The following is a 17,669-nucleotide window of genomic DNA, read 5'->3' as shown; positions in this document are numbered from 1 at the left end:
GATGCCAGTGTAGAAACTGCCAGTGGCCTTTTCATTCCTAATGACATTTAGTATCACCATTGTCTATTATTTCAAACAGTCATGCCATTTTTCTTCTCAAATAGGTTCCATAAAACAATTATTTATTTTGTTAACTATTCTTTTAATAAAAAAATACTGGTTCAAAAATACATTCAGAACTACAATGAAAATTAAAATTATATTTGTATTTATGTAATTTCATTAAAGCAAATTTTGCAAGTGTATTGTTTCTGCTTCCTGTGAATTTGGAGAAGACAATTCATGTCATAAGAACTTCTCTGAGTTGTTGGTCATGGAGGTGCCAGAGGCTCCCAAAAGAAGATAGGTTATTGCCATCGCTCCTGGTCCCAAAACTGAACTTGATGGTACAATCAAAACCCAAATCATACATTTTGGATAGAGACATAGACACAGAAATCAAGCTGGAACTGAACTAAAGTCTTCTTCCTGATGGTTGATTTTCACAGTGCCAGAAGGCACTATACAGGCTAAGGAGATGGGAAAGCCATCAATCAGTGCATCCCCTAAGCTATAGTGTTAACTTTCCAGGTAAAACATGGCCACTGGTCAGACACAGGCATGATTATGATGAGGAATAAGGAAGCACGATACAAAAAGACACCTGTAGACTCAGCAATCTGCTGCATTCGTGAACCCACTGCAACTGTGGCTACCTGCTGATGATACCTCCCATTGTCTTGAGGAACTATTATTAGAAGCTAATGATTGCTGGGAGAGAGGGTACCATGTTCGTATAGCCTATGCTCCTGTAAGCAACCACCCTCCTATGTTCATGAAAGCAGTTCTAATCAAACTTAGTAGAACACATGCAACACACACACACACACACACACACACACACACAGAGAGAGAGAGAGAGAGAGAGAGAGAGAGAGAGAGAGAGAGAGAGAGAGAGAGAGAGAGAGAGACAGGGAGAGAGAGAGAGATTAAAGTAGAAAGGGATTCCTGGGAAGAAGAAATGGTCTCAGCAGAAGAGGGAGGGGTGACAGAAACCATGTATGGAACTGTCAACCATTTTTAGAGGATATAGTCTAGCCACTATACAATGATCACAGTGGCTTTTCACTGTTAGTGACAATTCATTAGCATTGTATTTGGCACTGAGTTTATTTTCAGCTTAACCTGTGTAATTTGAAAGAAGTTTCTGGAACTAAACCCAGAGATTTCATTTGCTAGAAAACGTCTCTGTGACTGAGCTAACATCCCCAATTCCACCAATTTTTTTCTATAGAGAAAAACAAGAACTTTCCATAGTGAACAGAACCTCGCTTTACCAGTGTTTGCTTTTGGGAAATGGTGCAGTTGTTTCTGAAAATGACTGCAAGCTCCCAAATTTACTCTAGAACTATGTGAGACCCTCTCCTCCTGAGTCTCCACCAACAGTCTTAAAACACAAAAATATGTGCCACGGTCCCTTCGTCAGTACTCACGGCTACTCCCTTCCACCTCTCTGACCCTCCTGCCGTTTACCTGTGCATGCCTCATACCAGATCTTCACAAACACTGCATAAGACACAGCAAATTTTTCTGCTATACATCTTTCTTGTCTAACTGTCAAATTCTCTAACATCAAAGTCTGCTTTATTTTTATTTACTTCTTTAGTTATTCATTTTTACATCCCAAGCATGCCCCCCTTCCTGCTTTCCTCCCAATCCCACTGTCCTTCCCTCTTCCCCCTGTCCCCCCCCTCCCTGCCAGGCCACCATAGAGACACCTGCTTTATTTAGCACAGCTCTCCTCCAATCCCTGGTAGGGTCAGTCAGAACCATGTTGTGTTCCCACAGTGTTCTCTTTATCTGTCCACTAAGACCATAGAGAATGTTATCCTGGCTTTTACAACTTCCTTCCTCCGTGCCTCCCTCTTGACAGCCTCGGATCACAGGAATATGTTCAAATGGGCATTCTATCAACATTCTGTTTATTTGCTGAATCAAATGTTAGCTGAAAAAAAAAATGAACCTTAACCATTGCATTTGTTCTGGAGGAGTATAATTCCTAAAAATGTATCTTACCTGGTACAAAATGAGAACTATAGTCAGGAGGGGCTTCAGGCACTGCAACTGGTGATTTTATCTGATTTTCCATCTCTTCTGTCAGCTGCCCAGGGGCTGTGGGGGCCACACCTTGTGGAAAAGAGGAACACGACCCACATGGTAAGTGATATCATGATTGCAAAGGGCTCTCTTTTTTTTCCTCGTAAGCTCCAGAAAATACACCCATATTTCTTACGGAAAAAAAAAAAAAAAAACCTATTACTAAACTTCATGACTTTTAGACTGAACATGGTTTTGAAAAGGAAACAAACCATCACCCTGTGCTTGTGGCTGCAGCCTAAGCTCTCATGGTCATGGCTCAGCTGAGCCCCTGCTGACTCCCTCACAAACAAGCGTGAATCTGTGATTCTTTCTCTTGTTATCCGAGAGACATTGGAAATATAAAGCTGATTCCTCATAGTCTTTTGAAAATGTGGTATCTAAATTAAAAACATTAAATAAATTGTCACTAAAGACCTAATATAGACACAAATGCATCCACCAGAGTTGATTCAGGTCACATCTGCAGTGAAGGACATTCATATGTACATAGATATTAATTTATTCATATTACATCTCAATTGTTATCCTATCCCTTGTATCCTCCCTCCCATTTCCCCCTACTCCCCTCCCCTATGACTGTGACTGAGGGGCACCTCCTCCCCCTGTATATGCTCATAGGGTATCAGGTCTCTTCTTGGTAGCCTGCTGTCCTTCCTCTGAGTGTCACCAGGTGTTCTTCCTAAAAGCCATGGTGGTTGCTCCGAGTGTGGTAAAGGAGACACTTTGTTCCATCTTGTTCTCTGGTGGAGATTAAAGGAAATCCTTACTTGTCTCACTATAAGAAAGTGTCTCAGCTTCGTAAATAAATGATTAAGCTTTATATCAGAGGAAACAAAAGACTGTAACTGCGATGTTTCTCTTCTTATATCAATTATGGGCACAATCAACATTTGACTCTTGTGCATCCGGGCAAACTGCCACCACAGTCCCTTCATTGCTCTTTCTGTCTGGATTTGCTCTATTATTATTCTTTGGCTTCACTTGATTCCTTTTGAATACTTCAAGACATTTCAGGCGTATGTGCACATATGGGCTGTTTTTACTCTTTTTCTTACAGAGAGTTAATATGTACAAATGAGCTTACAAACAAATACATCTAAATGCTAACTGATCAAATATTTTAGAATGAAATGCACCTCTTCAAAGAAAGTGATCATATAATTTACAATTGAAAGCGAAACATTAAAAAATATATAATAAAAATGGGGCAGGAGGGAGGGACCAGCAGTTAGGAGTGCTTCTTGCTTTTGCAGAGGACCCAGGTTCAGATCCCAGCACTCACACTAAACGGTGCACAACTGCCTGTAGCTCCAGCTTCATGAATATCAGACACATCTGGCCTCTGTGATCACCAGAATTCACATGTGTAAACACACCACACACACACACACACACACACACACACACACACACACTATAATAATAAAATAAAATAAGGGTCTGGAGAGATGGCTCAGTGGTTAAGAGCGCTGCCCGCTCTTCCAAAGGTCCTGAGTTCAATTCCCAGCAACCTCACGGTGGCTCACAACCATCTACAGTGAGGTCTGGCGCCCTCTTCTGGTGGGCAGGCATACATGAAGGTGAAACACTGTATACTTAAATAAATAAATCTTTAAAAAATAAAATAAAATAAAATAAATTTTAGAAAATTAGTAAAATTGTACCTGACATTTTGATGAATTCTAATTATACCTGTAAAGGAAAATATGTTAATAACCTTATGTGTACATACAATATATGTATACAACAACAGAAAGAACACAAAGTTCACAAACTCATAGAAACTGAACATCTCATTTATGAATGAAAATGGATCAGGACAAGAATTTAAATTGAAGTTAAAAACTTTTTAGAAAGGAATGAAAATGAAAGTACAGCCTACCCAAACCTATGAGACACAATGAAGGCAGGTTTAAGAAGCAAGTTTATAGTGCCTACATTAAAAAAAGAAGAAAGAAAAAAAACACTTAGATTGAATATTAATAACATACATGAAAGATCTAGAAAAAAATAAAAACAAAAAGAGACAATACACCTGCCCAGAATGCCTGTAGTCTCAGCACTCAGGAGACAGAGGAAGGAAATCTCTGTGAATTTGCAGACAGCCTGGTCTGCAGAGCTTATTCTAGGATAGCAACGACTACCCAGTGAAACACTGTCTCAGAAAAAAACAAAAAAAAAAAAAAAAAAAAAAAAAAAAAAGACTTCAAAACAAAACAAAAAGAGTATAAAGGAAGAAATAATCAAACCTAGGGATGAAATCAAAGAAATAGAAATATAGAAATAAACATAGAAAAATACAAAGAATCAATGACATGAAGATTTGTGTTTTTGGGTAAATCAACAAGATTTACAAATCTTTAGCCAAATTAATAAAATTAGAAATGAAAAGGGGCTGCAACATACACTAAGGAAATTCATAGAATCATCAAGGCACATTTTAAAAATCTGCATTCTACTAACTTTGAAAACCTAAATGAAATGAGTGGATTTCTTGATATATACCAACTACCTAAGTTAAATCAAGATGAAATAAACAGCTTAATCAGACCCATAAGCCCTGGTGAAATGGAAGCAGTAAAATCTCCCAGCCAAACCCCAAACCAACCAACCAACCAACAAAAAAAATCAAAGCCAGATTCAGTCAGTGCAGAATTCTACCCAACACTCAAAGAAGAACAGATTATTCCAAAATATATAAATTTAAGGAACACTTCCTAATAACTTTTATGAAGTTAGTGCTATCTTAATATTAAAACATATGAAGATCTGAAAAAGGGAAGAAAAGTATAGACTGATACTCCTTCTAAACACAAATGTACATATCCTGAACAAAATATTTACAAGCAGAATTCAAGAAGACATCAGAAAGATTATCCACCATGAACAAATTAGATTAATCCCAGGAATGCAAAGTGGTTCAACATAAGTAAAATCAATAAATATAGTCAAACATATAAATAGACTAAAATATAAAAATACACATCATCATCTCACTAGACGCAGAAAAGGCGTTTGATAAGATTTAATGTCCCTTCATGATAAAAGTTCTGAAGATACTAGGGATACAGGGGACAGTCTTCAACATAATAACATTGATTTGCAGCAGCTCCATAACAACATCATCCTAAACAGAGAAAAGCAAAGCCTTTCCACTAAAATCAGAAACAAGACAAGGATGCCCATTCTCTTCATATTTATTCAATATAGTGCCTGAAGTCTTAGCCAAAGCCATGCAACACAATTCTTCAAAGCTTGAAAATGTAATCTTCAACTTCATATGAAAAACAGAAAACAACCAGGCTACCTAAAAACAATCCTGAATAATAAGAGAACTGTCAATGTTATCACCATTCATATTTCACCCTCTATTACAGAACTATAGTCATAAAACCAGCATAGTATTGTCATAAAAGCAAATACTCTGATCAATGGACCCTAATTCAAGAGTGAGACATAATTCCACATGTTTGGCTGTCATGTGTGTAAGCATGTGTGTGTGTGCGTGCGTGCGTGTGTGTACATATATACATATGTATACAGCATGTGTGTGTGTGTGTGTGTGTGTTGAACAGGTGTTGTGAACGAAGATGTAGTGAAATCCTACATTCTTCAAGTCCTTGAAATTGGAAGTAATTCCAGGAACGCAATACTGCATTTTCTTTAGTATTTCCCTAGCCTGGGTGCTAGCTTCAGTGAGATTTAAGACATGCACTATTGCACCTGATGACCTTAACATCACTTCCCCCACAGATCAGAGAATCTATAATTATATTCTGCTAGTTACTGAACATGTCTATTCTTTCTTTTTAAATTTTTTATTAATTTATTCTTGTTACATCTCAATGGTTATCCCATCCCTTGTATCCTCCCATTCTTCCCTCCCTCCCATTTTCCCCTTATTCCCCTCCCCTATGACTGTTCCTGAGGAGGATTTCCTCCCCCTGTATATTCTCATAGGGTATCAAGTCTCTTCTTGGTAGCCTGCTATCCTTCCTCTAAGTGCCACCATGTCTATTCTTGTATTGTGGAACTGGGAGACTATCAGGGAGTAGGTTTGTGTACTCACAGATTGACTGGGAGAAAGTCTCAGTTATAACCCACGATTGTTTGATTACCATAAGCCCATGCTCTATGATTGGTTGGATTCAATAAGCCCATATTCTCTGATTGGTTGGTTTCCATACACCACTACTCTGATTTGTTGGCCATAATAATGTTGATGGCCATCTAGAAGAGCATCAATTCAGAGCCAGTGTATAGAAGCTTTTGAATGGTATGATTCTTTTCCTTCCTTCAGTCTATAGCTATCTTGAAACAAATTCACTTTTAAAACGTCCTTTGAAGAAAGGGGAAAGAAAAATTAACAATGGAATTTTCGGTGTTACTCTTATAGGATTTTTCTTCAAGAAGAATTGGCTTCCTCTTCAATCAAGGAATTCTGTGCCTACAAGCTGGCTGTAAACAGCCAATTTTATATTAAATTGACACAACCTAGAGTCATGTAGGAAGAGGGAACCTCAAAGGAGAAAACAGCCTTCCCCAGATTGGCGTATGGTCTATCTTGATTGATGTGGGAGGGCCCACATTGCTGTAGGTGATACCATCTCTAGGCAAGAAGAAAACAGGCTGAGCAAGCCATGGAAGGAAGCCAGTAAGTAGCATTCCCTGATGGTCTCTGCATCAGGTCCTGCCTTCAGGTTCCAGCCTCCAGGTCCTGGCCCTAACTTCTCACAGCCATGGACTGTGATGTGGAACTATAAGCTGAAATAAGCCCTTCTTTCTTCCCTCCAAAAGTCATAAAACTTTAGGGAAAAAAAAAACAATACTAGTGAAATAAAAAGAGTGTGCATATATAAATCACCTCAGGCTATAGGTACCAAGTTTCCTTTCATCTCCCGTTTAGCCACTAGGGACTTTTCTTATCAACCTAGAGTCTCTTTCTTTTCTTATGAAGTTTTACAATACAATTTTAGCCAAAATATTATGTAAGCATAAGAATTACTAGTAGGTACAAACAGAAATTTGGTCAACAGCAGCAAATCACACCATACATTGAGACTGATGTCTGCATTCATCGTGTCTGGAAACTAGTGCTTGGAAATTGAGCCACCTCTCCACAGGTTAATATATCAAGGACCAGAAAGTCCTGCTGAAGCCTTGGTATTTGGAGGCATATGATCCACACAGGGTATCCTCCGATGACTAAACAAAGCCAGGTGACGTGAGGATTTGCTTCCTTGCAAGGCAGTGCCTAGTTCAAAACATATCTGGTAGCAACAGAAAACATATTAAATATTACATACTCTAACATACCTATGCTGTTGTTCTTTACATATATATATGTGTGTGTGTGTGTGTGTGTGTGTGTGTGTGTGTGTGTGTGTGTGTGTGTGTATTGCCAACCTATTATGTAAACAGGATAATTTCCAGTTGGCACAAGCAATAATTCTCTTAATCCTGGAATAGTTCATGAAATGAGAAAGATGTTCCTGTCATTCAACATGTATAGACAGTTCTCTCTGCTTCTCAGTAGGGCAAGAAAATAGCTAATTCAGCCAAGAACTATACCAAGTGCCCAAGTTGCCTCTCTGTTCAGGATTAGGCCTTTAAAAGTATTTGATAGGCCTTTAAAAAAGACATATAAGCTAGGAAGAGATGTGTGATAGGTCTTGCTACCATCTGAATCATTATTTTCTTCCACCTCCATTGAGAGTGATAGTTGTTAAACTTTTGTTGTTGTATGTATAATTTAGTGCTAGATAACAAGAATCTGGCATAGCTGGTCTTGTCCTGGTTCTAAACCTCTGGAATGTCTCAGTGACTGGAATACTCCTGTTATGCACAGGGCACCCCCAAGATCACACCTGAGGTTATGTAGAAGTCAAGACTCAAGATGTAGGCAGGTCATGCCAGACAGGCTTCCCACATGTTTTAAGGGTTAGAATGTTCCTATCTGCCTGACCTCTAGGGAGGTAGGGGACGAGAGACTTAGTTCAGCCACATAACCACAGCTTTTAGCAGTCACACCTATGTACAGAAATGTCAATGCAAACTGAACATCGAGGCTCAAGTCAGCATACCAGCAAGTAAACACCAAAGTGTCAGGAAAGCAACCATTGCAACCCATCGGGTGAAAAGATGGATGGTTTGTATTTACGACAACAATCGAAGCTTTACACAAAAGCAATGTGGGTAGGTGATGGCCTCGCAAGAGACATAAACATGACAATGTGCAAAGGTCAGAGAACAAATTTCAAAAGTCAGTTTCTTCTTCTACAGTGTGTTCTGGGTATTAAACTCAGGTCCTCTGGTTCTGCAGAAAGCACCCATGTGTGTTTTTATTTGGTTAAATTTGATTTGTATTTCTTCTAATAAAACTTTTCTCACTTGTAGAGTTCTGTCCTGAGTCCTGTGAGTTATTACAGAATATGATCACACCTGAAGGGGTGAAAGAGACTCAATTCCATTGTCAGAGTGTAAGAATCTGCAAACCTCAAACTTTTGTCAAATGCCGGATGTGAGAGAATACTTGTCAGCAACTGCGAAACTGCTGCGCCTGTCGTGACTCTCCATAGTTAACGTTGCAAGTAGACTGAAATATGGTCTCACTTAACTGAAAAGTTGCTAACACGCTTTGATTATAAAGCAGGGACATGAGGCAAAAAGCTTTTAGTTTGTTTCTGGTTCTCTTGGCCTCACACTGTTTCAGAATATCCTGAATCTCAGAGGGAGGCACTGGATGGCGTCAGTACATGCACGCCTTTTTGTTCTGGCTCAAGCAGGCAATGGTGACTCAAAAGGATCCCAGTAATGTTTCCCAGAGCCTAACAAAGACCGGGAGAACTAAGCAAGAGAGAACAGTGCCCAAGTGTGAGAGTGAGTGCTGGGTTGTGTCCCCTCAAGAGCTAGCTGAGTGTCACTGAAAATAAAGCTGGCATTGAAGTCACACACCCAGAAGTTGGCCAGGAAGGGAGGCCTCAAAGCAAGTGCATGAGCTGCCTGGCAAAACAGTGAGACAGTCAGCTTTCTCCATCAACCTTAGCAAGACTCAGGGTCTAAACAATGCTCAAAATGTCCAGGAAACAACACAAAATTATGGGGGGGGGGGGGAAGAGAACCAGAAAAGGGTCAACTCCTAAAAAGCAGTATCAAAAGATGTTAATGCTAGGTTGACACCAATGTTGACTTACTTGACAAATAATTTATGTATTTAAAAATTCTCCAGTGCCAAGAGATGATTCAGTGAGTAAAGGAGCTTGCCACATAAACATGACCTCCAGAGTCCACGCAAGGTGGAAGATTAAACTGACTCCACAGGGCTGCCCTTTGACCTCCACATGTGTGCCCTGGGCACAGAGTCTCTCTCTCTCTCTCTCTCTCTCTCTCTCTCTCTCTCTCTCTCATACACACACACACACGTTACACACATCATCATCATATAGACAAATGCTAAAAGAAAATTTAAAAATGATAAATGTTCCAAGAAGACTCAAAGTCTTAGCGAAGAAATAAAAAAATACATATAAATTTTAACACAGGAAAAATACAATAACAGAATTCTAAAAATCACTGGGTGAAATCAATAGACAAGTGAAAAATATACAAATAGGTAACATCTTAATAACAAATCAATAAAAATCATCCAATCAGACAGAGAAAATATAAAAAGACCAGCAATATCAATAATAGAAACACAATAAGTCAAGGCCAAAGATACAACTCAATAGTAGAATGAATTTTCAATAAGGGTAAGGTCTTGGGTTTGAGCCCCACTATGTGTCATGTTAATTTTGTTCTGTTTTAAGGTCATATTATAATGTACTTGTTATAGAAAACACACACGTACACCCAGTTTAGATCAGCTAAATGGCATAGGCATTCCTAGAAAGACACACCACTAATGGTGACTTGGTAAGAAGCAGAAAATCTGAGCAGAATTACAGGAAGATGATGAATTAGTACTGAAGAGTCTTCCCACATAGAAAAACTAAGAGGATAGCACTTTTCTGATAAGATGAAAAATTCTTTGAAAAGGATGAATGCCAAGCTTTCACAAATGTCCCAGAAGTAAGACTGAATGTATCCTAGCTTATTTTGTTGGTTCAGAGTGACCTTAATATAACCTGACTCAGACACCATGAAAAGGGAGCTATATTAACATTGCTTAATTACTTGACTCCAAAAGCCAAGAAAACACTAAAAAACAAGCTCAAGCCATATCACTATATGTACACTATAACCAAGCAGGATTTAATCTCAATTTTTATTTACTTGAATGTATTTTCTACATTTTATTAAAATATTTTATTAGCATATATGTTTATAGCCAATAATATAATTTAATATAAAAACCAACCAATGTACTATACGACTAAAATGAAAAGCAAAACTTCATTTCATCCCAATAAACTCCAGAAAAACATTTAAGACATCTTCTTTTATTTTCTTTTTTCAGTTAAAAATATAAAGGCAAACACTCAATAACCTAAAAAAAGAACAGAGCTTCCTTAATCTGGCTATGACCCTCATGAAGCATTCCATAGCTATCAACAGAAGAACCAAGAAAGACTGTTTGCTCTAAGACCAAAACCACAAGGCTGTTTATACTCTCTTCTCCTTGCAATGTTATTCTGGAATATTCTGCTGGGAAAATTATGTTACCAAAACAAACAAAACAAAACAAAACAAAAACCAAAATAAATAAATAAATAAATAAATAAAAAGAAAGAAATGAGGCAAACAGATTAAAAATAAAATTGTGATATTTCTACATTTCTTCTGTAGAAAGGTTTCTGAGGGAGTCACTAAGAATTGTTTTAAAAATTAAAAACCTGTATAATGTGATCAAAAGAAGATGAATAAGCCAGAGAAAGAGAGGAAGGGAAAGGAGGAGAGAAGAGAAGACCAAAAAGGGAGGGAAAAGAACAACCAGCAAGATCATAATAGTGTAATGGTCTCTAAAATCTCTTTCTTAACCTAAGTAATCCTCTATTTCAAATCCCAGAGATTCTATACTGGTTTTTGCTTTAAGTGACGTTCTTATTTTCTGTAAAAGAACACAGACTAGAAGCAAGCAGCAGTGACTCCAAACTGCATGATAGAGTAGCCTGCTAGCTAGGAGAGCACCTCACAATGAAATATCATAAACTAATAATCCATGAAAATAGAGGTATAAATAGTCTTGCAAAACCCATGAAATGTTTACAGATTTGTAATGTTACAATGTAGTTTGTTAAAAACACAAAATGGAGAAAATCTTTCAAAAAAATAAAACTACTTCTTTACATTTTCTATAATATGTATATTATAATCTGAACTTTAAAAACTCGAATGGAAACAAAGCTGTAAATGTATTCCTTCAGTGAATCCATAATGAAACTGCCCTTGAAGCTTGCCAGACATAAAACTTGAATGCATACCTCCTCACATAACTCTATAGATCTTAAGCCAGCTTCTTGGCATCCGTGATGTGAAGGATTGACTCATTTTACAGGATTCTTCATGAGGAGAAAACTGGTAGTGGAGAGGCTGAATACAAAAGGACCCAAGTCAGCCAGCATATTGCACAATTCTGCAAGGAAGAGGAGCTGGTTGTGCAGGCTACAGTTAAGAAAGTACCCAATGCAGACAGTGTAGATAGGGATTTTTATTGTCAAGTTAAAGGTGACAGCAAAATACTCCATGCAGATAAACCCATCAGAACTATGTACAAAACATATTTTCATAAAACTGCACTGCATAAACTCAACCATACAAGAAACCAGAGAAGCCACTTCTCAATGAACTAACGAACACACCAAAAAAAAATGATATTTTGTAATTGCATTTATAGCCTAAAATATTTGTTATTTTACTTACACTTGAATCCTTCCAAAGAAAAATTGTACAGTTGACTCTTTCCTTAGTATCTGTGGGTTGCGTGTGGGACTGCTTTCTAAAATAAATGGTAGATTAAAATGCAAGCACACTGTGTAGCAAATTCACAGATAGTCATTAACTCTATACTTGCAAACTTGTACAATCTGCTTAAATGTTTTATTTTTATTTGGCTTTGAGACATGAAATGTTTTCATTATACAGTGTACAAAAATATTCTCACTACATTTATATAGACAATCACCAAGCCCAGTGCACAACCAGGAGTGTTGCCAACTCCTGATTACGCCATGGTTTAGCTGGCTAGATAAACAGAACGGGCCTGTGGTTTACTTTAGATTGCTTGAAAAGATACATTTCTTAAAGTATACATGATCTGAAAGCAAACAGCTACTAAGCAATTAAGTAGTTAGATAAAAAGACTCCCCTGTTTCCTTTTCTCATCTGTATATTGGACTTTTTGTATGCCAGCATACATATTTCTGTGTAATTTTTGTGTGTGTAATATACACTGTGTGTGTGTGTTTATCTTTTAGTAGAGAGAGGAGGCTTCCATATTTTCTTATTAAAATGTCTACTCTCACTTAATAGAACTATTCTCATTTGATAACTGGAGAATATATTTGACTGACTGCTTAACAGTGAAATTTTAAATTATTCCATAATTTATACTATCACAATCCATTTGGAAACAAGCATACAGATAACCCTGCATATCAACATTATAAACTTGAGAAGTAAAGGTAGCAGGAGCAATATTTGTGCATTTTAAACACTATTAAATTGCTAGCCAAAGAATTTAAATCAATTCACACACTGGACATAAAATGGACAATGTAGTGGGTTTTCACTGTGTTTGTCATTGTCTGCTGGGTACCCGGCCCAGGTGAGGGCTGGGCTTGAAGCAGGTGGATGCAAGAGAGTCAAGGGAAGAGTCAGATGAGGGACAGCATCTAATTTCATTCATAAGAGACTGAGCAGAGTGGAAGAATATCTCAGTATGGCTTGACCTACTCTGACAACCTGTGTCCCTCACAGGCTTCATTTATGCACAAAATCATTTTCTTGAGACCTTTAATCACTGATTACATACCCTTTTAGGATACATATATTTTCCTAAACTCTTCCTTGATTGCATAAGTATATTGATTAAAAAGAAACAAAGCAAGCAAACAGCAAATTTGATGAGAACTACAAATTAACATGATAAAACCAGTTTTCTCTTTGCTCAATAACTTTTTAGATCAGAAGTTACTTCTTCTACCAGTTACATCAAGCTTTTGTTTCTACAGAAGCCCAATCTCTCTGACCCTTGTTTAATTCTTCCTTTCCTCCCTCTATTTTTCCTTTATATTTGGCATAAGACCACCATCTTTTTCCTTTGATTCTTAAAATACTGTGCAGCCCCTTGCTTAAGCAAAGGTGGTCTGTTCTTTGTTTTTCTGCAATATCAGAAAAGTTCTGGTCTCACAAGTCTGTTCAGGCAGGTAGGCAGTTCACTGAGCCAAAATGTTTTCCTCTGGGTCTTCACCATGAACCCTTGTTTCAATAGGATTCCTAACTTTATTACAATAGTGCAGGTGCTAGAAGAACCTCAGGATCCCTAAAACTGATTACTTTGCCTTCAGGAAGGTACCACACTGTGTCATTCACTGTATGATCAAAATCTCTTCCTGTCCACACTAGCTCCTTGTTACTGAGGCTGGACATGAAAACCAAACAATCCAGGTACAATTGGTCAGCATCTAGAATTTCCCTAAGTGTTTCTTCTTTAATGTTTTTATTTTCTATTTTATGTTTACTCATATCACCTACAAATGACTTAAATGTGTTTAAATAATGGGTTCTATGAAAGACTCGGTTTTCTGCATAGCTCTTCTCCCCAGGGACCCACCATTAGTTTTGCTCTTATTAACACCAGCTTTTGTTGTATTCCATCAGCGCTAGCGTTCAGCGAGAGGCCTTTACCAGTAAGAAATATAAGGACAAGCAAAAGGTATGTAGTGAACTTTCACCAAGGGCTGTGAAGGGTCAGTCCAGGTCGCCCAAGCCCTGGAATTTTGTCAAACAACACCTTCAGGACATCTGTCACCACCAATTGTCCGTCTTTCAGGAAATGAAAATTTGGCTTGATTTCCCAATATTTTGTAATAGGGGAGGGTGAGTAGCCATGATTTCATCTGGAAGTCATTTACATCTCCACTGCAGGCAATGTTCTTGTTGTCATTTGCTGATTTTCTGTTTAATAGTTTTCTTTTCTTTGTCATGTATACGAACGGCATTACATTTATTTTTTAATCTTAAGATTCTCCCCAAACGTTTCACTTTTCTCATTCAATGGTTTAATTTTGTTTTTTTCACAATACATATTCTCTTTCTGAAAGAATAGCATATCTAGGTATTAAATCCAGAAGAGTATATATTATTAAAGTGGGATTTAGCACAATGCTGGTGAAATATATAAAAAATATGAACTGGCCTATATTTTCTTCTTTTGACAAAGTTAATGATTAAAACAATGCACAGAATTTTGTACTTTTGTCCCTATAACAAACATCATAATCATCAATATTCATGAAGGAGAAAAGGGAGTTTTCTAAGGAGTATCACGAAAGGGTCTTTTAAAAAAGAAAGTGAAAAGAAGATAAAAATCTTCAGGAAAGACAATATAATTTTTTACAGTAAATGATAGCCACTCTATCCAGAAAGGATACATACACATGAATAACAAACCACAGATATTCTAGGTGACTTTAGTTTTCTTATAATAACATTGATATTTTTAGCCAGGGGCAGTGGCACACAGAGAAAGCCTGTCTCAAAAAAACAAAAACAAAAACAAAAACAAAAACAAAAAACAAAAAACAAAAAACCACATCAATTTTCTTTATAAACATGCACACAGAAATATGTAGGAGGATATAAACATCAAAAGCAACAATAATTCATTTTGTATCCCCCACGTTCTCCAAGGCTGGAGAATACATTCAAGCTGTAGCTGTGTGTCTGCACTGTTGCATAGTTTTTGTTCATGTTCTTTTAACTAGTAATTTTCCATACTTTCCTGTTAGAACACTTAGGCAATCTAGTGCTTTAGACTATGTACCTTCTGTCTCATGGTGCACGAGAAATTAAGCAGCCAAGTCCTAACAGATGATTTCCAGTTTTAAAGCTTGCTGCATTACAGAGAATGCTACCGCCAACATCTTTGAGGCAGACTTTTGACAGAGATTTTTATTTTCTCCTTGTCATGTATAGTTACACGACAAATTACAAAAGATAAATAATGAATGAAAACATTTACAGCTATCTCTTTGTGAAATTTTTTCCCTAATTCACATTTCCACCGGAAGTATGTTAAGTGTACATTTCTTTTGCTTTGGCAGCAACAACACAATGATTAGATTTTCAAAATTAGGAGTAGTAAAAGTTGCCATTGTTAAAAAAAAAAAAAAGTTGGTGTTGAATTGTAATTGTATTTTTATTTGATCATCAGTGTTTCTGCGACCCTTACTGATAATTTCCCTGAGTCACCTTTCAGCTGTGCTACTGATGGTCATCAGATCAAGTTGTGGTTAAATTATCTTTCTTTTTTTTTTCTTATAACAGAGATCTCTTGTTCATATCTATGTTTGCATAATTGTGCTGATAAACATGTTCCTTATGGGCCTACGTTTTACATAATGCTTACCATTTGTTATGTACACAAACCTTCAGATTTTATGTAATTAGATTCAAGTTAGAAAGCCATTTAGACTACACTTCATATTAACACAAGGGATGCTTCCAGTTTGAGTATCAGTTTACTCAAATAAACGCCAAATAGTCCAAGCATGATCAATTTACATGTTACTCCCTGGCCCCTTCCACTGATTTAAGATGAATTTTATTAAATACCTGTCCTTATTTTATCTTGAAATTTCTTTCTTCAGTTTCACTGTAATGTCTGGTAGCCTTATACTGTCTGCTAATTCTTTAGAATACCTATTTTTATATAATGAAGAGCTGCTACATATTTTTTTTTAATTGCAGTGTGGACATTCTTTCAAACAAGCTAATAAAACATCCAGTTTAAAACAATGTATCAGTTAGGATTATCTTTAAGTATGTATCATTTTAAGGACATGATAGTTTCTTTTTTTCTTCTTCTTCTCTTGTTTTTGTTTGTTTCCTGAGACAGGGTTTCCCCATGTAGCTTTGCCTGTCCTGTACTTGCTTAGTAGACCAGGCTGGCCTTGAACTCACAGAGATCTGCCTGCTTCTCCCTCCTAGAGTGTTGGGTCTACAGGCTTTTGCCACCAGATCTGGCTGGGATGTGATATTTTTCACCTAAGAAAATATATTTCATTAGCTTCTCCTACCCGTGAAGCATAACTTTAATTCCTAGCATTTCATATATTTTAAAATATATTTTCAAGTTTTTGTTATTTTATACTAAATTAAAGTCTATTTCTACCGTACTGTCCAGTTTGCCTGTAGCTGGGCCTCAGAAGACTTACAAAGTTTAATGGAACTGGAAAGTTTATTATTTTTCTTATTGTCCCTACAAGCCTATCAGCTGCTTCTTGTGGACATTTAAAGTATGAACATACTGTGTCCTCTGTTCTGGTGATGTCATTGGCCCATACAATGCCACAGTGTGCTAATTTATTGGTAATGCTTTGGTTCCATATTTTCCTGTGACAAGGGGCAGGAAGGTGGAAGTTATGGTTTTTTTGTTTTGTTTTGTTTTGTTTTCGAGAGAGGGTTTCTCTGTGTAGCTTTGGCTGGTGGAGGTTGTTTTGTACATCTGCGAAGTAGCATGTGTATCCCAGAAGTATTTTGGAAATTAACCTTACTGTATAATGTCTTCATTTGTGCTTCTGTTATTGGCTGCACTTAAAGTACTCTATAAAAAAAAAAAAAAAAGCCACAAGCACACTTAGGATCTAAACGTATATACACACAAGCACACTGAGAATCTGAAGAGCTATCTTAATCTAACTCCTAAAAGGCGAATATTGCATTCTGTAAAATAACGGGAGAAACAGGCTCTATTTTGGAACACAGCCTCTGCCCAAGACACCTTGAAGTCATCTGAAGATGTCTAAACCTGCCAGAGAGAGGCCTGAGGAGAGACCCACAGAGCTGCAAGGAGAGGGCTGGCTGCCACTGATACAAGCGGGGGTGGGGGGGGGGAGGAAACAAGTGGGCCAGGGAAGGGCCCGCCCCCTGGAGAGTTCAGGTCACCATGACTAAATGACACTCCCATAGGTCCTTCACCCGGCTCTCTATTGTCAAGACCTGCGGGTACCTAGCGGACCCCAAGACAGGAAACCCTGCCTGGCACCCCGCGCCAAAGTTGCGCAGCCACCTGCGGCTGAGCTCCAGCCCCCCGCCGCTGCCCCGCCTCCTCCATTGTCGTGGACCCAGCGCCCTCCTGCATCCCCCAAAGTTCCCGGGCCCCTGCTCACCGCGGCCCCGCTCACCGCCCGCAGCTGCAAGCACTACAGGCCGTGTTCCACCGTCCTGGCCCGGGGAAGGCGGGAGGCGCCGAGGAGCCGAGGCGATCCACACGGGGCAGCGGGCAAGGCTCCTGGGGAGGGCTTCCTGCAGGGTGGGGCCCTGGCGTCCTGAACTCCATCCAAGGGCAAGGAAAACAAGTTGTGGGC

The 17,669-nt window shown here is 38.1% G+C and overlaps 1 protein-coding gene across 1 annotated transcript in view; it reads right to left on the bottom strand.

The window, feature by feature from the left end:
- The window catches only part of Plscr4 (phospholipid scramblase 4), a 41,890-nt gene extending 24,382 nt beyond the window's left edge, over positions 1-17,508 (bottom strand). The window contains exons 1-3 of the mRNA XM_051140824.1: positions 17,487-17,508; positions 3,804-3,831; positions 2,056-2,166 (exon numbers count right to left, since the gene is read on the bottom strand). Of these exons, the coding sequence (XP_050996781.1) occupies positions 2,056-2,166; positions 3,804-3,810 (118 nt within the window). The 5' untranslated portion in view covers positions 3,811-3,831; positions 17,487-17,508. The remainder of the gene's footprint in view (positions 1-2,055; positions 2,167-3,803; positions 3,832-17,486) is intronic.
- Positions 17,509-17,669: the final 161 nt, after the last annotated feature.

This window comes from Acomys russatus, chromosome 32 (assembly GCF_903995435.1).
Source record: "Acomys russatus chromosome 32, mAcoRus1.1, whole genome shotgun sequence".
Lineage (NCBI taxonomy): Eukaryota > Metazoa > Chordata > Mammalia > Rodentia > Muridae > Acomys > Acomys russatus.
This window is presented reverse-complemented; position numbering and strand designations above follow the sequence as displayed.